Source organism: Ascaphus truei, chromosome 19 (assembly GCF_040206685.1).
Source record: "Ascaphus truei isolate aAscTru1 chromosome 19, aAscTru1.hap1, whole genome shotgun sequence".
NCBI classification, from domain to species: Eukaryota; Metazoa; Chordata; class Amphibia; order Anura; family Ascaphidae; genus Ascaphus; species Ascaphus truei.
The window spans coordinates 32266633-32294089 of NC_134501.1; the positions used below are offsets into that span (position 1 = coordinate 32266633).

General features: G+C 43.5%; 1 protein-coding gene across 1 annotated transcript in view; it reads left to right on the forward strand.

Annotated features, from left to right (window-relative positions):
* The first annotated feature begins 5351 nt into the window (after positions 1 to 5351).
* Positions 5352 to 27457, forward strand: part of LOC142470141 (chymotrypsin-like protease CTRL-1) — a 38748-nt gene continuing 16642 nt past the window's right edge. The window contains exons 1-4 of the mRNA XM_075577098.1: positions 5352 to 5427; positions 10320 to 10423; positions 19968 to 20047; positions 22298 to 22379. Coding sequence (XP_075433213.1) covers positions 5370 to 5427; positions 10320 to 10423; positions 19968 to 20047; positions 22298 to 22379 — 324 coding nt within the window. The 5' untranslated portion in view covers positions 5352 to 5369. The remainder of the gene's footprint in view (positions 5428 to 10319; positions 10424 to 19967; positions 20048 to 22297; positions 22380 to 27457) is intronic.

Consider the following 27457-nt stretch of genomic DNA (forward strand, 5'->3'; position numbering starts at 1 on the left):
AGTCGAAAGACTAGTCCCTCCCAGCTGCATGGGTTCATCTAGGATGGGAGTTGTAGAGAGTAAAGGGCCTATGGAGGAAAAGGAAGACGATTCTATACCTCGAGGGTGTTTGTTTTTTTCCATCCTTCTCTCTTGGAGGCGCTGATCCATCCGAATGCACAGGTCTATCAGGTCCTCAAGCCCAGCGGGGCGATCCAGAGCTGCCAGTTCGTCCTTCAGCCGTTCGGACAGGCCCTGCCAGAAGACTGCAGATAGAGCCACATCGTTCCAGCCGGTCTCCGAAGCCACCGTCCGAAAGTCCAGGGCATAGCGAGCCACAGTACGGTCTCCCTGAGAAATATTAAGCAGAGTAGATGCGGACGTAACCTTACGCCCTGGAGTGTCAAACACCCTTCTGAATTCGGTGATGAAGAGAGTGAGGTCAGAGGTCAAATCAGGGCGTTGCTCCCAGATAGGAGATGCCCATGCTAGAGCGGCGTCAGTCAGCAAGGAGATTATGTATGCGACCTTTGATCGTGAAGAAGGGAAGTGAGAGGGCAGTAGTTCAAACTGTATGGAGCACTGGTTCAGGAACCCCCGACAACCGTTGGGATCCCCTGCATACCGGTTGGGCGCAGGTAGTCGTGGCTCAGAGGTAGGTGTGGTGGGAGCAGGAGTGGCTGCGAGTGAGGCGGTGTTGGTGGTAGATACTGCTAGACGTCTAACTTGTTCAGTAAGGGTATCAACGTCTTGTTTAAGTCGGGAGACTAGTTGTTCCTTCAGTGTGAATGATCCGGTAAGTTGCCGGAAGCATTCCTCATGGGTGTCTAGGCGTCGGGCCACCTCAGCGGCGTCCATGTTTGTTGGGCTGAGCATATTGTCACGCTGCGCTCACCACAACAGGACGGAAGACCGCGGGGCTGAGGTGGGGATAGACAGACACCGACCCACAACCACGCAGTCCTGTCCGGAATACGTAGTCCAAGTCGTACCGCGTCGTAGGGTTGGAGAGGTCAGGGTAGTCAGGGTACTTGCCGTATTCCAGGGTTGGAGAGTCCGGGTTGGTAGAGTTCCGTAGCCAAGGTCCAGGGTAATAGAAGGTAGAATAGTCGAGGAACGAAGCCGGGGTCAAAGCGCTGGAGAGTGTAGAAATCCAAGGAACAGGCAGGGTCAAGACAGGACAGGCAAAGTTCAAGACAAACTAGACAGCAGCGGTGAGCACAATGCATAAACAGGAGTTTATGCTCAGCAAGGAATGACAGACAGGAGCAGGTATATATGTGTGAAGGATCCAATTACCTTGCAGGGGTGTGCTCTGGTCCTCCAATGGTGTCAGTGAGACACTAATCCGAAACAGCCTGTAAGTCAGGTTTTCCTAATGATTGGCCTGGTTGCCGAGCAACCCGCGCGCGTGCGCGATGCGCGTCGCGGCGTGATGACGTCACGCGGCCGTGTGTCTAAGTCTCCGCCTGTGGGAGGCACCAGCAGCTCCTTCAGGCTTTCCTGTTGCCTGGTTGCCGCGCAACCCGCGTGCATGCGCGATGTGCGTTGCGGAGCATCGACGTCACGCAGCCGTGCATGCACTGCCCTGGCAGTGCGTGGCCGCATGGCTCTGCCCTGTGATGCGTCCTCGGATCGGTCTCTGCGCGGAGTAGCGGTAGGTGTGACACGCTTGCTATGAAAAGAAGTTGGGGAACTTTCACAGCAAGCGATAGTCCACTCGATCATTTTTTGTTTCTGTTGCTGCCTGGATCAGAGGACACCACCGGTTTCACCATTGTTGCGGGAGGAATGTATTAGTGGTGACACTATGTGAGCGTGCGGCTCTACACCACTTCATTTGGAAGGAGACGGGGTAAGGTGAAGCTTCTCAGGGGGTCACACAGCCTGGTGGGAATCCAACCTCTCTGTAAGTACCCCGCTTCTTATACCTTGCTTAACCCCTTGGTTTTTCTCCCCTCTCCCTGCATCTATACTTATATGTACCGGACATTGCTATTATCAATTTAAAAGACTGTTATTTGATTTCACTTACCTTTTTGCTTTTGGAGCTGATATTCGTTTTTTTGTTCTACAACTAGTTATGCTCAGCAACGTAACACAGGAACTGCAGGATATTTAAAGCACACAGGAACCAGTCACAAGAGAGGTGGAACGGAGGTGCAGCCTCCGCGGAGGCAAGGATTGGCTGCAGGAGACAAGTGGGCTGTAAGTACTTGCCACGCAGCTGGGGAGCGGTGCACGACGTAACGTGCGTGTGCCGCGCGAGAGAGAGAAGCGTGGCGCGTCTGAGGGGGCGGAGCTAAGCTCCATGGCACTCTACAAGAGCTGCGCATTCACGCGAGCTCTGTAAGCAGAGCGGGGGGGTGCGCACATGCTGGTGCCAGAGTATAGGACTGCGAGACAACAGGTAAGGAGGGAACACGTCGCAGACGACGTGTTCCCTGATTCCTTACATTATATATATATATATAAAACAAATGGGGCAGCCGGGACTCCCAATGCCATAAACAGTTTGCGGTGCATGTCCTATACCAATAGTAAGAGAAAAGTAATCCACTCCAGCAGGAGCAGACACAAGACAGCGCTCAAAGGTAAGTAAGAAAACTTGTATTCAAAAATAAACATAGCACAAACATGACCACCGTTTCGGTCCTCGTGGGACCTTCCTCAGGTCCTTGATAAAGTGCTGTTGCACGAAACGCGTAGGTGCGTTTGTGTGGTCCTGTTATTGTTTGTCTAGCCTGCAATAAACCTGACCTTATTGCCATTTTGGAATTGCTCGCTTTTTTCCTTCTCTTCGGTCAAGTCTGAAGTTGGATTCCTCTGGCTGTGCTGTTCATCATCTGCAACTATCTAGTTAGATACAATGGGCGCGCTTCAGAGGGACCACGCTAGTCGGAGACCAGGAGGCAATTAGAGAGGTAGTGTCCAGGGAGTAGTGCTTCCCTGGACTAGGCCTAGTTTGCCCCTTAGGCCCCAGCTAGGCCCTGAGTCCCTACCAACTTGTGGTTGCATTGTCTTTGCTCATGGGTGCACCACCTAATTATATATATTAGGTTTTAGGGATAAATTCAATTATCTGGTAGTAGAGCTCATCTCAGTCTCTTTTTTGCAACTTGTGGTACTGTAGGGAAGGCCATCAGATTGCAACGCTCACCTTAGCCCTGATAGTGAGAGGCACAGCAGCAGTGAGAAGTGCCGCGCGGTTACTTGTGGCCTGTGGTCTGGGACCAGACCATCAGTTACTAAGAGACTCTTTGTGGTGAGACCCGCCTTCGCGGACGGACCGGATTAACATATCTCGGTGGATCAGACGAATCCTTTGTGTTGTTCAGTGGTACCTGGGTACAGGACTGCCAAGGGAGGTGTCTACAAGAGCACCAACGGCCACACACACACTGTGGATAGCGCTACTCCACACACCTTGGGTGGGCTTGACTCTGTTGACACCAGGCGGTTAGGTGCCCAGGGCACCTCAGTACTTTGGGGGATTTCACCGGGGTATGTAGATGTATTGTGCGTGGGTATTGTATTGTGGGGTCTATACTGTTATTATGTGTTAGAGTTAAGTGTATCAGTAAAGATCAGTTATTATACCAGTCTGTGTATAATTATTTACTGCATGTATTGGGTCCTGTAACGGGTTATCCAGCTGTGCTAGGATCCCTTGCAGGTGGAGGTGCTGTCACCCGATAGAACACGAACACTACAGGCTCCCAGTGGCGGAGGATCAGACCTCTAGACAGGTACGCAGCATGCATAGTTCCCTTAGACACGGGGAAAAGGTGGCTGCATGTGTATATGCGTGTGGGGGAATTTTGTGTGTGTGTGGAATTGTGTGAGGGTCGAGGTTGTGTGAGGGAGGGGGGAGGTGGGGGAGAGAGGTAGGAAGAGTAAGGAACGGAGTGAGACATGGGGGGGGGGAGATGAGGACAGTAAGGGTGGGGGAAGTGTGAAGATGAGAGAGGGGACTTTGAGGGGGGGGAGAGCAAGGTGTGTGACAGGGGGTGTGCTTGCAAGGCATGGGAACCCAATGGAAATAACATTATTTAATGTTTTTTGTTCAGGGGGCACTTTAAAAAAAATAGCTGGGAGCCCCAAAAAATGTAGTAATGCCCCTGGTTTTTTGCATCTTTTCTAGTTCCATAATGTCTTTTTATGGAGTGGTGCTCAAAACTATACTCCATTTTCAAGGTGTGGTCTTACTGATGCTTTATAAAAGAGGCATTATTATGTTTACTTCCCTTACATCCATTGGCCGTTTAATGCAAGATAAGATCTTGTTTGCCTTTGCAGCTACTGCATGACTTTGGGCACTATTGCTAAGCCTGCTGTCTACAAGCACTCCTAAATCCTTCTCCACCAAGGATTCTCCTAATTTATCCCCATTTAATTTGTAAGTCGCCTGTTTATTCTTGTTTCCCAAATGCATAACCTTACATTTATCTGTATTAAACCTCATCTGCCATTTACCTGCCCACGTTTCCAGTCTCTCCAAGTCCTTCTGAAGAGAAATTACATCCTGCTCTGATTCTATTACCTTACACAATTTAGTATCATCAGCAAAGATGGAGACTTTGCTCTCGATCCCAACCTCAAGGTCATTAATAAACAAGTTAAAAAGCAGGGGTCCCAGTACCAATCCCTGAGGTACTCCACTCACGACTTTAGCCCAACCTGAAAAATTTCCATTTATGACAACCCTCTGTTGTCTGTCCTTCAACCAGTTTTCAATCCGAGTGCAAATATTTTTACCGAGTCCAATTTGCTTTATTTTTTATTCTGAACTCTTCTGTGGAACCGTATCAAAAGTCTTTGCAAAATCCAAGTAGACCACATCAACTGCGTTACCCTGGTCTAAATTCCTACTTACCTCCTCAAAGAAACTAATAAGGTTAGTTTGGCATGATCTATCCTTCATAAATCCATGCTGTCTATTACTAATGATTTTGTTTTCCATGAGATATTCCTGAATATTATCCATTACTAAACTTTCAGGTAGCTTCCCCACCATTGATGGCTTCTACAGATAGGTCTGTAATTCCCCGGTTGTGATCTAGCTCCCTTTCTAAATACTGTATGCTGCCGCCGTCATTTCTGATTTTAAGAATCTAAACGCCTGCCTCTTCCTTTCCATTTCCTCCCCTACCTGTTTATTTAGCCACATTGGGTTATTATGTGCAAAGATGGGACTACTACTTAAATAACATGTACATTTGGAAAGCGTTTATCAGCTCAAGGTCCTGGAGCAGGTGGCATAGAGGACATTTCTCTGGGCAATGTGGCTATTAATGTTACACTGAAGGTCATTATAACTTTACAGGACTATAAAATGAAAGGTGTTAGACTGAGAAAGAGTATTATCAGGATCCTGCCAGAGAAAGAACATGAGCATGGGATTTCTGTGGCTTTTTTCTTGTTTAGCCTTAATTGGCAGCTCATACGGTAAGACCCTTTGATTACAAAAAAATAGTAATTGCTAATATTTTCATTTTAGTAAAAACTCTGAATTTAGTTTAGTCCTTACAGAGCCTTTAATAAGGAATTTTGGCTGAAACCGACCTGCTCGATTGCTTCGCTGGATATAGAATAAGCCCCTTTATCAATTGTGTTTGACAAAATGGGCACCATTTACTAAGTGGTGCTTTTCCATAAGACACCTTCCATTCACTTGTATGAGCTGTAAGGTGCCTAACAGCACTAGAAATAATGAAAATGCCTGCTAGCTGCTGCACTCAAAGCACCCACATTAATTTACTAGACAGCTGCTGCTCAATTGTATCAATCGTAGTGTGTGTGTATGTGTATATAAGTACAGTATATATATATATATATAAAATCCAATTAAAGAAAAAAACAGAAAGGTCAAATTGTCTCCACCAGAAAAAATATATGCAAACAAAGAAGGTGTGTGTTAACCCATAACACCCCCAACCTTTCTGTCCCTATAGGGACCTTCTTACCTTTACTTACCTTTAATTATACAGTGTATATATATATATATATATATATATATATATAAATATATATATATATATATATATATATATATATAGTTATTAATGCAGTGAATAAATAATGATTAATAGTATTTGACAGCTGTTGAGAGAGTCATTAAATGCCTAGTTCAAATGCTGTCACCACACTTGCAGTTCACTTAAAAAAAAAAGTCTAAATATTATTGTATACTGTATACTGTACCAAGAAAGGAATATGTTCTGTAATATTATCTTTTCATGTGGGTATTTTTGCCCAGTTGAGTTATTTCCACAATGATACTAGATTGTGTAATCTTATCCCACTTTACTGTGCCATGGCTGGAGGAATTTAACATAGGTAAGTCATTATTGGCCAGTAATTCCCTGTTCTTTTATGTGTTTTTTTCCCATTAATAATATAGATACGTTTATATTTTTATTTGTACCTTAACTGTACATAGTGTTATTGAAATAAAATTGTACACACACAGTCAGCACCGACTCCACACACATACTGTTCAGCCACCCCATCCACACACAGACGCAGGGCCACCGACAGGGGTGTGAGCCACACACCCAATCCAGAACACCCCCCCCCCCCCCGAATTACACACAAAATTGTCCGCCTCACTTTTATGGCTATTTACTTTTCTGCCCCTCCTTACATCTTAGCCCTAATTTTTAACTATATACCATCCAGACTCTTGTGTTCTGCTCAAAGATGTCTTCTCTCCAGGGTCAGCTTGGACTTTTGTGGGGCTCGGTGCAGGGTATTTTTTGGGGTCTCTTACCTTGTCCGGCGTGGCATCTCCTCAGCATTATGACATTGTCAAGGCAAGGCAACACCATGTGACATAACGTTGTCATGGCAACATGACACCATTTAACATTGTGGCGCCATATCAAGGGGACATTACAGAAGGAGATACCACCAGACAATGTAAGAGAGTTACAGAGACCCCGCACTCTCTCCCAGCAATCAGTTTAATTGTTGTGGGGAAGAGCCGAGGCCTCTGTAACCGCGGGGCTCGGTGCAGTAGCACAGATGGAACCACCATCAAGCCGGTCCTGCTTCTCTCTACCCCTTTCATATCTAAAGCCCTCTCCTGCCTTAAACCTTTCTCACTCTCTGCCCCACACCTCTGGAATGCGCTTCCTCTCAATATCCGAGTAGCACCCTCTCTATCCACCTTTAAGACCCATCTTAAAAATACACCTCTTTAATAGAGCATATGGGTACATAGCTAGATGGCTGATACTATACAACTCATTCATCAACCTTGGCCCCTTGCAGACACACTTACCAGAACACCCTCCTACTGCCTCTGTATGTTCCTCATTCTAAAGACTTCGATTGTAATCTCTTTGGGGCAGGGATTCCTTTTCCTAATGTTACTTTTATGTCCGAAGCGCTTATTCCCATTATGCGTTATATTATTACATATGTCCCGTGCATTACTGCTGTGACACGATATGTACATTGATGGCGTTATATAAAGATATACTGTCGCGGCCGAGTTTATTCTTACCTTTGCCCAGTCTCGGCCGTGACAGTAACCGGGCGCGCGCCGAGGTGTCCCGGGCGCGCCGGAGCCTCAGAGGATCGGTCCTCCGATCAGGGCTTCCCCCTCCCCTCTCCGGGTCCGCCGGAGCCCCCCACCGCATCCCCCACATTAGGAGCAACCCAGGGCTCCCTCGGGGAGCCCTGGGCACGCGCGCACGCTCCCGATGAAGCGTGACCGCGCATCGAGGACGCGCGGCACGCCGAGGGAAAGCAACGAGCAAGCCGGGACACCTCCCGGCTTGCGGTACTAGCCAGGTAAGAATAAAGTGTGCCGCCAGTGTACATACATACTTACATACTTAAGAAAAGTGCTCTGCCAGTAACCACTGACTGCAAACAATAAAACAACCTCTGCCCTTTAGTAAATGTAGTCAATTGATTATTGTTTGTCTCCCTTTTGCTAGCATGATACATAGGCGCACATCCACTCATTTAATATGATGCTAAACTAAGTTTACGCCAAATAATCATACTGTAGTATTCACTATATTAAATAATGTGACAGTCAGCAGGGTTTACTCTCATGGAAAGAATGCTGATACAGGTGCAGCCACGAGTATTCTAACACTTGCCTTGGAAAATCTGCGGCAATCTCCCAGTAATGCTGCAACATTTCTGCAGACAGACGGTCCATCGGATTAACACAGCGGGGGTCCCTGGCAGTCCCATTAAAACTGACCAGGGATCCCTGCTGTGTTAATCCGATGGACCATTAGTCTTTCTGCAGAAATGGCAGAGAAATGTTGCAGCATTACTGGGAGATTGCCCCAGATTGTTCAAAGCAAGTGTTAGAATACTCATAGCTGCATCTCTATTTACAACAGCGGTTAAGCGAAGTGATGTGCAAATTAGCCTAAATGATAAACATCCCGGATTCCCTAAGCTCAGTTAAGGAAAGACTGGGAAATAACGTATCATTATTTATGTCATACCTAATTCTGGAGCTACTCCCACCCAGACCTTGAGAGAGAGTAAATATTGATACAGTATGTGCCATGCGATCCAGGTAAATACCAGGTGAGCTGCGTGCTCGTGACTTGAGTATGACACAGATCATTATTTAATGAATCAGCCGTTGTTCTGTTATTCTGTGGAGAGAACTGCTTCCCCCCCTCTCTCCCTCCACCTCTCCCCTCTCAGCACCCTTTCCCCCTCCACCCTCTCCCCAGCCCTATTTCAGGGTCTGGATTTCAGCCCTATTTCAGGGTCTGGATTTCAGTCATACCAAGACTTAAATAATATCATGTCATTAGACAATAATGCAGCATTAGCCTGACCCAAATGAGGCATTAACCAAATTCTAACGAGCTAAATCACGGCTATCATTTTTGCATAGAAATATTTTAGTAAATACAGTAAGTAGTTATAACTCATGGAAAATACCGGCCATTCCTGTTTTAGGTAACATCACCTTATTTGACCTGATTTAATGGAGCTTAGTGATTCCAGGCCTTACAAATGTAGTCAACGTTATTGTGAACCAAAAACGTTTCGATGTGAATAAAAATGTCCTGGCACATAGTAATGTGGCATCTAATTGTTATACATTATTTACTTGCAATACCAGTGTTGGCCACTCAGTGTCCCATGGTCACTTTATGGTCTTGTGCTAAACTCCATGTTCTTCAGTAAAATGCATATGCGTTCCCGGGAGATGCGTGCGCGCAGTGCGTGCTGTACATACTGCAAGTAAGTGTTTTATTAATCACTGTGGGAATATGCGTGCTACGGCTCCCTGCACAATAGTGCCATTCTGTGCAATCCCGGGTTTAAAGTTGCATTAACGTTGCCTACATTTATATATACAGTATAGAGAGAAAATGAGGAGTTAGTTCTTACCTGGCATAAGGTGATGTCAAATTTGTATTATCGTTATTTCTTTACACTTGTCCCAGATCCACAAAGTATAGTCCCAAATGACTTTTTATACCTCCTCAAACGCACCTTTATAAAACACGTGGAGCAAATACTGTGCATAACAGGGAACACACGTGAGATATCTAGAACCAGAGGTGGATTTCCCATTAGGCCCGATAGACCCGGGTCTAGGGCGGCAGCATTTTGGGGCAGCAAATTTCCCTTCTTTCCCCCCATATACAGAGGCCCTGCTCTCTTCCTCACGGATTGCCGGGGGAGAGAGTGGGGCCTCTGAAACGTTCTTACCTTCTCCTGAAGAGCTGCCCTCCTTCAGCATTGCGGTGCCAAATGACGCTGCGACGTCACATGGCATCACTTTGCCATGCAACGCAACTCCATATGACGTCACGTTACCAGGGCAACTCAACGCCATGTGACATTGCAGAATCATTTGACACCGCAACGCTGAAGGAGGGTGGCGATGCAGGAGAAGGCAGCCCTGGAGCCACCAAGGTAAGTGCCTTTCAATCTGCCACTGCCTAAGGACATATTCTAATTTGGATATACAAAGGACATTCAAATTATTAATGATCACATTATTACCTCTCACTTTATCAAACCCCATATTCCAGGATCTGGATGGGAGTAACGCCATCTTTAGGTAAGACAGGAGTAACATGAGGCATGTTATGTAAAATGAACGCAAGGAAGTGGCAATGGATATTTAACGGCTGTTATTTTTGTATATAATTGGCTTTGTGGATATGCATTAACCTCAAGGAAAATAACGTCTGTTAATTATTTTTATTAGGGCCCATTATTAGCACTGACTCTATAGTATGACAAAGAAATGTGACATATTTCTGACATGTGACACCAATGTATAAAGAGAGAATAATGGGCATGTTTAACAGGTTGCTTTTGATCTTTATCTCTAGCCTGTGGAGTCCAATCCATTAGACCATCTATCAGTAACTATAACCGAATCGTTAACGGAGAGAATGCCGTTTCTGGATCTTGGCCGTGGCAAGTGTCCCTTCAGGTAATGTTCTTGTACTTCATAATGGCTCCAATTCATTACATTGTAGATACTGTAGTTTATCTTGATGCCTGACATTTGTTTGTTGATGCCTTTTTTCCTTTGCTGGACCAATCTCTATTGTACCTCTGCAGCGGTCATTCCACTTCTGTAACAAGATATTCATACATTTATTAAGCATGCCAAGCATAAAAAAACTAGCTACAGTACATAAAAAAGGCATATATATCACATATTGTTTCAGTATCCGGCAGCACATCTTAGGTAACTGAAATATACTGTACATAAAACCTATTCTCACAGCGCAAAGGTACAAATAATGTCATTTACTGACATACTCGGTATGCTATTTTTTTTAACAATATTTATTAATACAATAATTCACAAATCCGCAACAGCACGAATTAGAAAAAAAGTAGGTCCAAGAATAAAATGAGGTGTTAAGTGAATAACAAACAGCAAGCAGCAACAAACATGTATTGGTGTGCTGTAACAAAATGATGATTTGATGCAGAGTTATCTATGTTTTGATGTTTCTAGAGACAGGGTGGAAGATATATAAAGAGAGGGTAGCTAAAAATGGGAGGGGGCAGCAAGCAGAGGGTGCCGGGAGGGAGGCATGAGAGGGTGGAAGCAGTAGGGGTAGCTGAGGATGGGAGGAGATGCATGCAGCAGAGGCTAACTGGACGGTAGGGCAGCAGAGGCTAACTGGACGGTAGGGCAGCAGAGGGTGGATGGGTAGAGGGCAGCAGAGCATGGATAGTGAACAGCAGAGGGTGAGGTATAAAGGGCAGCAGAAAGTGTATGGAGAGGGGAAGTAGATGGGGCAAGAACTGTAGGTGTGCAGTAGAGAGTGGACTTACCTGACACTTGGGAGCACAACATGCCTGTCCCCACATACCTGCTTCATCATGTGCCAGTCACTCACACTAGAAATGCTGGACTGCAAAATCTCAGTGCTCTACAGCAAGTGACAGCCACCCGGTGCCACGACATCATGGCCCACCCAGCACCGACATCATGTCCCACCTAGTGCTGAGGCATCATGTCCCACCCAGCACCGACATCACATTCCATCCAGCGCTGACATCACGTCCCATCCAGTGCCGAGACATCACATCCCACCCTGTGCTGGGACCATGCCCCACCCAGCGCCGACATCACGTCCCACCCAGCATCGAGACATCACATCCCATCCCACCCAGTGCTGAGACATCACATCCCACCTGGCACTGAGACATCATGTCCCACACAGCTCCAAGACATCTCATCCCTTCCAGTGCTGAGGCATTACATCCCACCCAGCGCCGAGACATCCCATCCCACACAGTTCTGAGACATCACGTCCAACCCAGGCTGTGACATCACGTCCCAGCCAGGGCTGAGACATCACATCCCACCCAGCGCAGAGACATCACATCCCACCCAGCGCTGAGACATCATGTCCCACACAGCTCTGAGACATCCCGTCCCACCCAGGGCTGTGACATCACATCCCACCCAGGGCTGTGATATCACTTCCCACCCAGTGCCGAGACATCACTTCCCACCCAGTGCCGAAAAATCACATCCCACCCACTGCTGACATCATGTCCCACCCAGCTCTGACATCACGTCCCACCCAGCTCTGAGACATCACGTCCCACCCAAAGCCGAGACATCACATCCCATCTCACCCAGTCCCGAGACATCATGTCCCACCCAGTGCGGAGACATCGCTTTCCACCCAGCGCCGAGAAATCACATCCCATGCCACCCAGCGCCGAGACATTACGTCCCACAAAGTGCTGAGACAGCTCATCCCACAAAGCACTGAGACATCACGTCCCATCCAGCACGAGACATCATGTCCCACCCAGCTCCGTGACATCACGTCTCACCAAGCGGTGAGACTACACATCCCACCCAGCGCTGAGACATCACGTCCCAACCAGCGCCAAGACATCACATCCCACCCAGCGCTGAGACATCACGTCCCACCCAGCGCTGAGACATCACGTCCCAACCAGCGTCAAAACAATATGTCCCACCCAGCGCCGAGACATCACGTCCAAACCAGCGCCAAGACAAGATGTCCCACCCAGCGCCGAGATATCACATCCCAACCAGCGCCAAGACAACATGTCCCACTCAGCGCCGAGACATCACATCCCAACCAGCGCCAAGACAACATGTCCCACCCAGCACCGAGACATCACATCCCAACCAGCGCCAAGACAACATGTCCCACCCAGCGCTGAGACATCACGTCCCACCCATCATTACAAGCAACAGGACACTGGTGGTGGTAGAGTGTCCTGCCACATTGATTTAGGGGCCAGCCAATCTCACAGATTACAGGCGATACAGCCCATCTCCCATGAGACTGGGAAGAAGGATATGAATCCAGGAAACTAACAGTAAATCTGTGAGACAGGGCTGTATGAGCACAAATCTGTCTTATTTATAAGAAATTAGGAACTTCAGTGTAGATTTGTCTACGCAATCTCAGGGACTTTTATATTGTGGGGAAAATGAGCAACATTGCTCTTTGACTTGTGATATCTCTCTCTCTCTCTCTCTTCTTTGTGTTTTAAAAGTCTGTCATTTGTAGAGATCGGATTTTTTTTTGCAGAACTTCAAATCCGCCGCGGATTTCTGTGGCTCTGTCTGAAATAGGCCGGTTCAGGTTTTTCTACAGTAAATCCAAATCCGTTTGCGGATTCCGAATCCCTTAAATACTCTGTATGGCGAGGGAGAAATAAGTCTCTCTCTTTCCCTCTCCCACCCGCAAAAACAAAAATATTTCAGGGAATTTAGATTTTGGGAAATCCACAATCAGATGTATGTATGTGTGTATGTCTTGAATTATATAACGCCATTAATGCACATACAGTAGCGCTTCACAGCAGTAATACACATGATAATCATATAAATAACAAATAATATAAATAACACATAATGGGAAGAAGCGCTTCCAGATATAAAAGTGACATTTAGGAAAAGAAGTCACTGCCCCCGAAGATCTTACAATCTGAGGTTGAAAATCAAATCCGATAGAGGATTCAACAAAATCCGCGTGGAACCGATCCTATGGTTTTAGTTTGTTTATTTTCTGTTCTGTTTAGGAACACAAGATTGCAGCTGCATATAGAATCATATTGCACATTGTACATTTAACCAGCCTGTTGCTAGGCAACCCTGACTTGTTTGCTATTCCGACAAAGTAACAACTTGCCCGCTTGTTATTCCCCCCAAGTAGAAGTGTTTGAAGTTGTTTGTTAGATTGTATGCTAACTTCTTTGAGTTACAGCTCCCTTTAGCTCCTGAAAAGAAATATCTTAACCCTATCTTCCCTGTGTGGTTATCAGAGGAAAAATGGGACACTGTTACCCAGAGGTGTTACAAAAACATTTGTGAACATAGCCAATGCTTTCCTTGTGTGGTTATTGACTTCACATGTAAAGTCACATGTAAAATATTCTGATACGTAATATATTTAAGTAATAATCCCCTCAGAACAGGGCATTACTGGCCAATAATGCCCTGGCTGGAAGAGATGAAGGTCCGAGGCGAAGCCGAGGGACTCTAATCCAGCCAGGGCATTATATAACTTTTGTATAGTTATCTAATTTTTTTAATTAAAATAAAATGGTAAATACATGAAACCACCTCTATATACGCTTACACTGCAGATATCTATATCCACACACTGCCGCCCCCTCTGTGTACACACACACACACACACATAGCAGCTCAACACACAACGCAGCAGATCTACACACAAACTACTGCTACATACACACAAACAGCACTGTAACAGGGGAGTTATCCCTGTTCAGGTAATGTGCCTCGAATCGAGCAGTGTGGTGGTTAACTGCTGGTAGTGAATTAACAAACACCACCTGCCTGATTAGATTGCTTAGAAAAGCCTGTCTTTTGAGACAGGAAGTGAAACTCCTTAGCTCACACCTGAGCTGAACTTGGACACAGAGCAGAGATTGTTCCTAAATCTCACACAACTTGTGAGACTGACATGGGGACAGTTGTCTTGAGCATCTCAGAAGAAACGGCAGTGCTGCTTTCAAGACACAGGGGAAACTTCTAAACCTGAATGCTGACACACCCTGAGGAAAAGGGAGCAACCAGGGACAGAGAAGATTTTCCCTCCAACCCACTACAAACAGATAAGACTTTCATTTACAAGACTTTTTATATCTGTTCATTTCATGCTATATGTTTGGGGCTGGGAGACATGCTTATCTAAAGGGAGTGGTGGATTGCATAGTATTTCACTCGAAATACTAAGTGAATAGAAGCTTTGTTTACCCCTTGTTTGGATGGTTTCCTGATATTAAGGAAACAGGCGCAATAAAAGCCTTATTTAATTTCACTATAACCAGTCTCCCTTGCATACCTCTGTGAGCGTCCGCCTACAAGCACACCACACACAACACAGCAGCTCTACACACACAAACTGCTGCTGCACACAAAAGCACACCACACACACACAGACACACACACAACTCAGCACCTCTATACACACACACACACACACACACACACACACACACACACACACACACACACACACACACACACACACACACACACAACACAGCAGCTCTACACACACAAACTGCTGCTATACACAAACTGCTGCTGCACACAAAAGCACACCACACACACACAGACACACACACACACACAACTCAGCACCTCTATACACACACACACACACACACACACACACACACACACACACACACACAACACAGCAGCTCTACACAAACACACACACACACACACACACAAACACACACACAAACACACACACACACACACACCAGCTCTACACACACACACACACACACACACACACACACACACACACACACACACACACACACACACACACACACACACACACACACACACACACCACAACAGCTCTACACACACAAACTGCTGCTACACACAAACTGCTGCTTCACACAAAAGCAAACACCACACACACACACACAACACAGCACCTCTACACACACACACACACGCACACACACACACAACACAGCAGCTCTACACAAACACACACAGCAGCTCTACACACACATACAACATAACAGCACAACACAACACACACTGCTGCTGCTATACCCATAAACACTGCTACTGACACACACACACAATCAAAAATGCAGCCACTTACTAAATGTTGCAGACTCTCTCCCCCCCAATTCAACTGAATTTGCTCAGAAAATCTGTCAGCTCGGGAGGGGGAGGAGTCAACCCGTGGCTGATACGTCCTGACCAATCCCCTGCCCTGTCTCAGAGCTGCTACTTCATTCAGACGAATCTCCTGCCCTGTCTCAGCTGTTCTGAAAGCTGATTGGCTGGAAATAAACACATTGAAAACTACACATTGCAAGCTTCTTAAATTCCGGGCATTACTGATTGGTTAAAATTCCGGACATTATCCAATCAGAGAGCAGGGTTTTCAATAATACCTGGGATTTTACTGCTTTAGCCTATAATTATAGTTATTGTATGAATTACTATAGGTCTATTTGGCCACTCTCGGGATTTACAAGCCCATTTCGTTGCTGGCTCTGCCATTTAGATTATTGATATTGTACTCAGTCAAAAACGGTGGACTGACCGCTTTATACTGGTAATGTATTCTTCCCTAATTGACCATCTCTAGCAAAACCAAACTCAGAACTATTCTGCTTTATATATTGCCACATGAGGTTACTTGACCTTAACACACCTCATACAACCATCATGTACCAGAAACTTCAGAGATGTCTGCAGGCAGGTGTGTGCTTCATCTGCAAAACTTCACACAGATTACCTGTTCTCCCTGTGCCAGCTTCCACTCTTCCTTTCTCCAATTCACAAGCCGCTCCTGGTCTGTAGTTGAAGTTACCTTTTTAGCATGGTCCCTCTTGGCCAGGTTATCGGTCATTAAAACCCACATAGTTAAATCCAAAAGACAAGATACAAGTTACTAAAATAACAACACTGCACCAAATGTTGTATCAAAAAGGAGAAAAAAAAACTATATGAAAAACCACACAAGTGGCCTGCACAGAGGAAAATAATACAGTGTATGACAATATAAAGCAATCAATCATCTATAGAAAAACCCTTACATAAAAAATGGTTTTTGAGTTCCATTCTCAAATAATGCCTCTTGTCAAAGGTACGTTGAGTTAGGGGTAACCAGCATTTGAATACCCCTCAATAGCTTCCCAGAAGTACACACTAGCTTGGCAGCCACGTATGACATCAAAGCGTCCGACAAATGTCATGGTGTCAACATGTGCATAGGAATGAACTCAATGTTAGGCATGTTAAAGTCAAACAATAGTGTAAAACACACATATAAAATCAAGTTTAAAAATAACTTGTGCAAAATCTACAACCAATACACTGTAAAATCGGGACATTATCCAAAAGGAGTTGCACACCTATACAGTTCCATATTCAAAAGTTGTTAGATTTACAATACATCCGCAAATATTCTAGTGATGTGTATTGGTTAGGTACAATACTGCACATCCTCAAGTATCCCTAGTGATGTGTCCTGAATATATCACAAACAAGTGCTAAACTAGAGGTGGAGGAAACAGAAAAGACAATAAAAAGTAATATTAAATATATGCACCAACCATATAAATTCACAGAATGTAGGGGTGCATATCCCCCAAAATAAACTACCTGCCGGCATGCAGATCTTGCACTAACTTGTGTGTCCCAATGGGATAGGGAAAATTAGTATTTACATGTAGACATGAGCGAATCCGTCCATATCCGTTTCCTGGATTTTCGCTGATGTTACCCCAACAATTAGTTTCACGATGTAAAATCCGCATACGATTTGGATGGTGTCAATCCACAAGGATTCATCAAAAAAACGCCATTAGATACAATCCATGACAGATTTGTAGCACCAAATCTGCGGATTCAGAATCCGCCAACGGATTGCTGAATCAGCGGTTTATTATCTACAAATCCATCCACAGGGACCGGGATCCGTAGAGTGTATTGGTCATAATATTTTTCTTTTTTTTTTTTTAAATCGTCAAAACGCGAATTGCCCTTTTTGAGATTGATCCACTGAAATCCGCGGACCAAAGGAACCGGCAGATCTGCCGTGGGTCTGAATCCACCCGAAAAATTTGCCCATCTCTAATTACATACAGGTATACCCCACATTAACATACGCAATGGGACCGGAGCATGTATGTAAAGCGAAAATGTACTTAAAGTGAAGCACTCCCTTTTTCCCACTTATCGATGCATGTACTGTACTGCAATCGTCATATAGATGCATAACTGATGTAAATAACGCATTTGTAACAGGCTCTATAGTCTCCCTGCTTGCGCACAGCTTCAGTACAGGTAGGGAGCCGGTATTGCTGTTCAGGACGTGCTGACAGGCGCATGCGTGAGCTGGCGTTTGCCTATTGAGCGAGATGTACTTACTCGCGAGTGTACTTAAAGTGAGTGTACTTAAACCGGGGTATGCCTGTACATCTTATTTTCAACCCATTTGGCTGAAAGAATATATGTATTTAAAGAAATCAGTATAAATCCTTATCACCATTTAATCCCAAAGGAGTCATGAAATCAAGTTTGTTTATCCACCCCCATCCCTCTGTTTTAGTAAAACGTGTCTGTCATCACTCCTGCTCGAGGTGAGAACCTGCTCTATGATCTTGTAGCGTAACAGGTTAACAGAATGTTTAAAATCCCTGGAGTGTCCCTGAGAACGGTTCAGATTGATGCCCAAACTGCAACTAAAAAACTCTAATACCAGCGTCTCTGAGACATGTGTCTCGGTTGCGCCACTGACATCACACTATCTGACGTCAGATAGTGTGATGTCACGAGCGCGACTTAGACACAATTGTGATGGTTGGGGGTTACCTGGCTCTCAAATAAAGGTTAAGCCCGTTTTGGTTACCCCTAATCCGTGTATAAGGGTCCAAGAGAGTTAGCTCTTGGGCCCAGTAACATTGTATCTTTCCAATTTATTACCAGTAATAAAAGTATTTTTGTGTTTTTCCCTTTCCGGGCATGCCATTGAGCAGGGATTGCTAGAGTGGGAGTTTTAAGGTTTTTTTTTGCTGAGGAACCGTTTACAGAATGTGTCTAGGAGGTTGGGGTCCGGAGTTGTCGGTTCCCCTATAAATGTATCCGGGAATCATGCCTGATTCCCGGATACATGTAGGCATTTTGGTCCGGCAATACCTCCCCTTGAAAAAGCAAGTGTGACTCACCACAGGATACCCTGCTTCAGCATAGCCCAGAAAGGTGAATGAGGCACATTGGTGAACAGGTATCCACGTATCTGAGGGAATCCCTAGGTTAAGGGGGGTACCCCAGCTAGTGCCAAGGTTGTTTTGCTCGACCAGATTGAAAGCGAACAAGTGTTCATGACATACCTGGTACTGTAAGTCATAAGGGCACCTAAATTACCAGGGCCCATGCTATGACCGATACATAGTTTGGCATTCTAAAAGTTAACATATTTCAGGAACAAAGCAAGAAGGAACATGGGACATCACATAAGTGTGCATAACTTGTGCAAAACATATGTATACTGTAGATACACTTTACTTAAACAACATTATAATGTTTACTCATTCCTCATGTGTGGTCATAATACTTGCTTATAGCAGTATCATGTTACATAGTTACATAGTAGATGAGGTTGAAAAAAGACGTACATCCATCAAGTTCAACCTATGCTAAAATTAGACAACAGATACTTTATCCTCTATCTATACTTATTCATTGATCCAGAGGAAGGCAAACAAAAAACTCCAGTGTCATATCATCCAATGAAATCTCATAAAGGAAAAAATAAATTCCTTCCTGACTCCAAGAATTGGCAATCGGATTAATCCTTGGATCAATCCCTTCTCATGTATACTTATTTGGTATATCCCTGTATCCCTTCCCTTTCTAAAAAAATGTCCAACCTTTTTTTGAACAAATCTATTGTATCTGCCATCACAGTCTCCATGGGTAATGAATTCCACATGTTAACTGCCCTTACTGTAAAGAACCCTTTCCTTTGTTGCTGGTGAAATCTCCTTTCCTCCAATGTTCCATTGGTGAGAGCATTCACCACCCTGATGCGTTTCGCAGCATCACCCCCACTTCACAAAATGTTTGTAATCTCCCATATTGACCCTACTATATGGCATTTTTGTAGGTCTGTTTCTTATAAGTAGTCCATGGGGGGATGCAGGAACTAAAGCTTACTGTGGTTGCATGGCCTCCATTTCTTTCTTTTATTTGACTAATTTCTTTGTAACGCTCTGAAGATGCATATTTATTACACATGTATGTATCTTCTTCATGCACACTTCTATAGTGAGAGGTTTTGAAATTGCTATACAGTACATACTGTTAAATCTGTGAAGGAAATATCTCAAAGTCCTTTAGAAGGTATCACAACCTTCAATGAATCTACAATTCTCCAAGACCAGTACAGCTGCTAGAACTGGACACTGCATAGCAAATAATAATAATGTATTCTCTTGCTTTTAAGGATGGATCTGGCTTTCACTTTTGTGGTGGCTCTCTGATCAATCAATACTGGGTTGCCACTGCTGCTCATTGTAATGTAAGGTAAGGCTAATTTACTAATTGTGAGCTATTTATTCTGGTTTTACAATGACAAATGTCACTGTATATTTTTAGATTGTAATAAAAGTAATATCATATTTTTAATCAAAGGTAACATAAAATTACTTCATAATTTACTTTGAGGTGTGAGAACCATTGACATATGCAATCGTTTTGTCAATATGAGTAAATATGGGGCTTTGAGATGTATAAACAATTCTTTTGCTTGCACCTGCCTTATAGTACATTGATAAATCTGAAATATAAAGGTGCAATAACAATTTTCCAAAGGAAATCCCAAATTAAAGGAAAAAAACACGATGATGCTTTGGCCGTCTTTCTCAGACTATAAGACATATGGAAACGTTACAAATCACAGCACTTTTTAAATGTGAAATATGAATTTGTGGGAATACATTTAATTTAGAGATTTTAATTCTGGATTTATTTTTACAATTTGTGTTTCTGAAACTCCATGTTTAAGTTTTTCAATACTTTATCAGACACATCTCACATACATGTATGGAAATGACCTAAAATAAAATGGTCTCTATTTTGCTATCATTTTTGTTTTCAGAAACAATTTAATTCCACTGTGCCTAAGTAATTAATTAAGTCAAATGAACAATCAGTCTCTAACTTGATGGATGGGTGCTATAGGCAACAAGTACAGTAGCCATGTACACTCTTCATATTGTAACGGCCACTATCCCTTGTTTCATTCCCCTTAAAAAGTTTTATTTAATTTTCATTATTTGGTGAAAGAAAACTTTATCTGATGAACAATGATAAAAGTAATGTCCAGTCCCAGTTTAAGCATGGACCATCATAATATAGTCAGTCTCAGCTTTTTCTTCTTATAAATAAAACATACAGTATATGGCCTGTAATCCTCTGGACTAATTTTTTCGGTAAATTAATTAAGATAAAAACGTTGACTCTGTAAGAGATGTGCGCAGAGGTACATATAATGGAGACCGATTTGGGTGAAATTACATCTTGGTTTTATTGAGCCTGTTCCTTTATCCGGGCAAACATACAAAAACAACAAAATAACAAACCCCTTTCCCTTTGTAAGGGCTAACTTACTGCCCCAGACCCTATCTGCAGGACTGGAGGGATATTCCCATTACCAGCCTATCACCCCAAAGTCTCAGGAAGTACCTTAAGCAGGTGGCCCTCCATGTCAGTCTCTGGCAGGTTCCTGGGTCCTCTGTGTCCAGGAAATATAGGTCTCTGGTTGTCTCAGTGTCTTGATCTCAGCACAGCCTTTGTGCTCAAGACAGTGTCTGTGTGCAGGCTTCTCTGCTCTCCTTCTGTCAGCCCAAATGTGAGCTAAGGAATCTCTCTCCTGTTTCTCATATCAGGCTTTTTACAGAGCTCTCATTATTCCATGTGAAGATTAGTTAATTGAGTGGCTGCAATTAACTAGCTCTCTGCTGGATTTAGAGGCAGTGCCTCTCAAACAGTGATAAGTTCCTGTTACAGACTCCCTGATATTTTTTAACCAAACTAATGTGCTTCTGATTGATAGATCCACAACGTCACAGGGAAACTGGGAAAGACCAACATGACTACCAGTGAATAGACCACTTCCATGTCACCACCTTGGAATGCCTACGGCTATTCTCAATAATTCTATGTGTTTTTAGGTGTCTAAAACCAGAATTAGTCAGACAATGTCTATGTTATGCAGTGTTCAATAGTTACATAGTAGATGAGGTTGAAAAAAAGACATACGAGTACGTCCATCAAGTACAACCTATGCTAAATTTAGATGACAGATACATTATCCTATATCGGTACGTACAGTATATTGATCCAGAAAAAGGCAAACAAAAAGCCTCAGTGACATATCATCTAATTATATCTCATAAGGGGGAAAATAAATTCCTTCCTGACTCCAATAATTGGCAATCGGATTAATCCCTGGATCAACATCATTCACATATTTACTTATTTGGTATATCCCTATATACTGTACCTTTCCTTTCTAAAAATATGTTGACCCTTTTTTTGAACATAGCTATTGTTTCTGCCATCACAGTCTCCATGGGTAATGAATTCCACATTGTAACTGCCCTTACTGCCTAACTGCCTTTGTTGCTGGTGAAATTTCCTTTCATCCAACCTTAAGGGATGACCCTGTGTCATTTGTATTCCCCTTGGGATGAATGGTATTAAAGAGTCAGTGATTATTGCTGAGCACAGAATAATTTATGTCATACTTACTAATTCGTTATGTTGCTGCAGCCCAAGTCGTCATTATGTCATTCTGGGTGAACATGACCGCTCCTCCAGTGCAGAACCAATTCAAGTTAAAAATATTGCAAAGGTAAGCAAACAGCGGAATACATGTATTTATCTTGTGATAGTAGTTTAAGATACATTGCAGTTACACATATGACTTAAAACATTATTGAACCATTACTAATTATTCACACTTTATCATGAGACATTTGTAGACTTGTCTACTGCACCGACACACTTTATTCGAGCAAATACCCGGTATGTACCTGGCAGATACCTGGAATGCGCCGCTCCTCACCTCTGACAAGCCCCGTTGCATTTGCCTTCCCAGCCTGGGTTCATGCCTGGCTGACGGGCGGCTGATCTGTTAAATGTTAATGATTAGGATTTAATAGGCTGCAATGCTTCGCGTGTCTACCAGATGGCATAAATTCATGAATTGTAATGCAGTATATATATATGTACTGTGCAGTATTGCAGCCAGCGAGAATAAAATGCTTCAATCCCTGCCGGAAAATACCTCAATTCACTCGGGCAGAAAACAGTCATAAACCTCAATACACCCGGGTATACCCGAATTCGTGGGACTAGCCGAGCTCGAATAAAGTGTGTCGCCAGTGTAAGTCCTATTGTATGTAGTATTGCTCACCATCATTCAGTCCCACTTACCATCATTCAGTCCCACTTACCATCATTCAGTCCCACTTACCATCATTCAGTCCCACTTACCATCATTCAGTCCCACCTACCATCATTTAGTCCCACTTACCATCATTCAGTCCCACTTACCATCATTCAGTCCCACTTACCATCATTCAGTCCCACTTACCATCATTCAGTCCCACTTACCATCATTCAGTCCCACATACCATCATTCAGTCCCACTCACCAAAATACAGGGATACAGTATGTTAGAGATGCAATCAAGGTAAAAGCCATTGAACATATTCACTAAGCGTTGCAATATTTTAAGATACTTTCTGGCATCAGAAGACAAAGAACTTTGTGTTCACAGCTGCATTCAATCTGTGTTGCCCCAAAGGTGGACAGCCTGATGGGGCTCCCCAAAAGCTGCTCCCCTCTTCACAGGACCAGCGTGCTAAGGGTTAACATTTGCTTGCACTTTGTGGAACATCAATCCCACCCACTGGAATGTCAATGAGTTAAGAATACAAAGAATGTTGTGTTCAAAGTTGCATTAAATCTCAACACCCCCAGTGTACATCTGCTTTGCCCCAAAGGCGGACAGCCTTTGGTGCAGCTAAAGGGTGTGAGCTCTTTGCTTTCGTTCGTTGATGTTTGGTGATGTTAAAGTAATGTTAAAGTAATGTTAAAGCTGCTCTATTTCAATCTGAAACTCACCAGCCCCTTTATCCCCTGTATCCAATTTCCAACTTTATCTCTCCATGAAATGCCTGTGAATTGAATGTATAACCCTGTTCTTTTAATGTAACCATGTAAATTTATAACTCTGTGCCCAGGACATACTTGAAAACAAGCGGTAACTCTCAATGTATTACTTCCTGGTAAAACCTTTTTATAAATAAATAAATAAATAAAATCTGGTGTGTAACAGTTACATACACCTATAATAGATACTATCTATAACTGTGCATGCCTGTTCACGTATGTAACTGTATTTGTAACTACTGTATGCATTATTTGTCATCATAACTCTATGCCCAGGACATACTTCAAAACAAGCGGTAACTCTCAATGTATTACTTCCTGGTAAAACATTTTTATAAATAAATCAATAAAAGAAGTCACCGTGGCCCATATTTATTAAGCAGTTGATTGCCTTAGGACACCTTCTGACTTTGAAAGACACTTATTTATTTATTTAAAAAATGTTTTACCAGGAAGTAATACATTGAGAGTTACCTCTCATTTTCAAGTATGTCCTGGGCATAGAGTTATGATGACAAATAATACATACAGTAGTTACAAATACAGTTACATACGTGAACAGGATTATACATTATAAACAAGACATTGCATGCACAGTTAGAGATTGTATATATTATAGGTGTATGTAACTGTTACACACCAGATTAAAATGTGAGACATTTTTACTTTTGAAAGAACTTAGACTGGTGGTGGCTGTGAGAGTCTCTGGTAGATTCTTCCAGTTTTGGGGTGCACGGTAAGAGAAGGAGGAGCAGCCGGATACTTTTCTGAACCTTGGGACCACAGTATTTTGGAGTCAGATCTCAGATGATAAGTGCTGCATGTGGTAGGAGTGAGGAGCTTGATCAGACAGATGGGGAGCTTGCCCATAAAGTATTTGAAGACAAGACAGGAAATATAAACTTTGCGCCTAGACTCAAGTGATGACCAATCTAGTTCTTTGAGCATTTCTCAGTGATGTGTGTTGCATTGAAGAACAAAAGGGCACATTGAATTGAAAAGGGTATCAAGTTTGCTAAGGTGGGTTTGGGGTCCCGAGCAGTATACTATGTCCCCATAGTCGATAATTGGCATTAGCATCTGCTGTGTGATACGCTTTCTGACCAGCACACTTAGGGAGGATTTGTTCCTATAAAGTACACCTAGTTTGGCATAGGGTTTGGATGTCATGGTATCAATGTGCATCCCAAATATTAAATGGGAGTCAAACCATATGCCCAAGTATTTAAAATTAGTAACAGGAGTTAGGGTGGTGTTAGCGTTGGTTCGGATCTGGAGCTCAGTCATTGGAAGCTTTAAAAATGTAACCTTGGTCCCAAATACCATTGTTACAGTCTTGTCAGTGTTTAAAACAGTTTGTTTTGGGAAATCCAATTTTCAAGTCTCAAAAAGTCAGATTGAAGTATGTGTTCAAGGACAGAGAGGCTATGGCTGTGTGCATATAAGATTTTGTCATCTGCATATATGAGTATGGAAGCTCCCTTATAAGCTGTAGGAAGATCATTGATAAACACTGAGAAGAGTAGGGGTCCCAGAACAGAGCCTTGCAGGACACTACAGGTGATATCAAAGGGGTGGAGTTAGAGCCTGAGACACATGTTGGGATCAACCTGATTGGTAGGAATGAAACCAGTTTAAAGAATTCTTCCCTATTCCAGAGCACTTGAGTTTGTTAAGCAAGATACAGTAACATGATCAACAGTATCAAAAGCCTTTCCAAATATAGGAATATTGCACCAGTGAGTTGTCCCCGTTCCATTCCACACTGGAATTCATTGAAAACTTTTAGCAGGGTAGTTACCGTGGAGTGTTTGGGGCGAAAGCCAGTTTGGAATTGGCTTGGGAAATTTGTCTTGGTATAGTAATCGCTTAATTGGGAGTGGACACATTTTCCCATGACTTTGGATAGTATTGGGAGAAGAGAGATTTATTGACCTGTAGTTTGAGACAGTGTTTTTGTCCCCACTTTTGAAGATTGGGACAACTCTGGCAGTTTTCCAGGTCTTAGGGATATGGCCTGCAGACAGAATAGAGTTGAATATGGAAGCAATTGGTTTAACAATGGCTGGGGCACCAAGTCTTAGGAACTTAGATTGCAGTAAGTCAGTCCACATTGGTTGCTTAGTTTTAATTTGAGGAGCGCTTGTGTAATCTCCTCTTCAGATACTGGGAAATTGAAAATTGTGAGCAGTGTTGGGAGACGGTGGGGCAATAGGGGTACTCTCAGAATGAGGTTCATGTTTGTGGTTTGGGTTGTGTTTTGCTAATAAGTTAGTAGCACACCCCACAAAGTAATCATTGAATGCATTTGCAATGTCAGTGGGGTTTGTCTTAATAGTATCCTCCTTAGTGATATTACTTGGTTGTTGATGGCTAGAAGGCTGGAATATGTTGTTGATAACCTTCTAGAAGTTAGCTGGGTTTAATGTATTCTGGCGAAGATTGTCAGAGTAATATTTTACTGTTGCATGCCTTGTTTGCCTTGTGCACATATTCCAGAGGGAACTGTAGTTATTAAAATCCTTGGTAGTGCTAGTTACTTTGTAGCTTTTTCAGAAGACATCCCTGAAATGGTAGAACGCTATAAGGTCAGGTGTAACCCATGGAAGGTGGGCTCCCATACTCTTAATCTGCGTAGTGGAGCATGGTTATCACACAGTTTTAAGAACTCGGATTAGAAATAGTGGAGAGCTGAATCGGTGGACAGGAATTAAGTCGATTCTGTACCAAGGGCAGTGGGTAAGGTCAGCCAGAAACTGTTGTGGGTTAAAGTTTCTAAATGTTCTAGTGCGGAGAACTTTAAGACTCAATTAGGGTGGTTTAATGTTCCTTACACTGTACACTATTGCATGGTCACAGAAAATGTCAGGAAGGATGCCAGAGCTCATGGAGTTGAATAGGTTGGAAAGTATCTTATGGCAGACAACCGCTTCATAAATATGCCCTATTACTGTATGTCCCGTTCAAGTGAGTGAGCCAGAAGTGTCTTCTGGTAAAGTTGTAGCTAGGGTGGCAAAGGAGTTGCTAGGATGGGAAAGGCATAGCTAGGGTGTGAGAGGCGTAACTAGGGTGGGAGAGACGTAGCTAGGGTGGCAAAGGCGTAAAAATGCATGAGTTAAAAATGTAGTCTTCAGGGTTGGGTCGATGCATAGTTGGTGGAATAGGAGGAGGAGCTCATGCGGAAAGAACCTCACCCTGTGCTCCTTTGATGCCAGCCCACAACTGTAAATGCCCCAAATAAATGCCCTGCCCTGCCTCTCTCCACACCCCTGTTTTTCTGCTTTTGCCCCTCTGCAGCAAACACCTCCAATCATCAAAGCAGGCAAAAAATGGTGCCCCACCTTATCTAAACCCTGTATTCTGGTGCTGGAAGGTGTCTTGTAGCATAGCCCCACCGTCTAAATATGGGCTAAAGCGTTTTCAGTAACCCTGTCGGGGTTGTAACCCTGTCAGCGAAGTGGCAATGTCATACCCCAATTACATAATGGCTTCCTTGGCTTCCATTGCTGGCCATTTTGATTTCCTGAAAGGAAATATTACATGCACTTTAAAAGGCAAAAACCAGGAGTTCCTCAGAGTACAATTCTGCCCTGAACACCATTCCCCACCCAAAAATTCTGAGATAAAATGAAAATGCAACATTTAAAAAGAAGAGGGTTTAAAATCATTATGAGTAGTGGAAAACTAGTTGGTAAAAACTAGTCAGAAGCCAAAAGTAAATGTAAAAATTACGGTGACATTTTGCTGCAATTA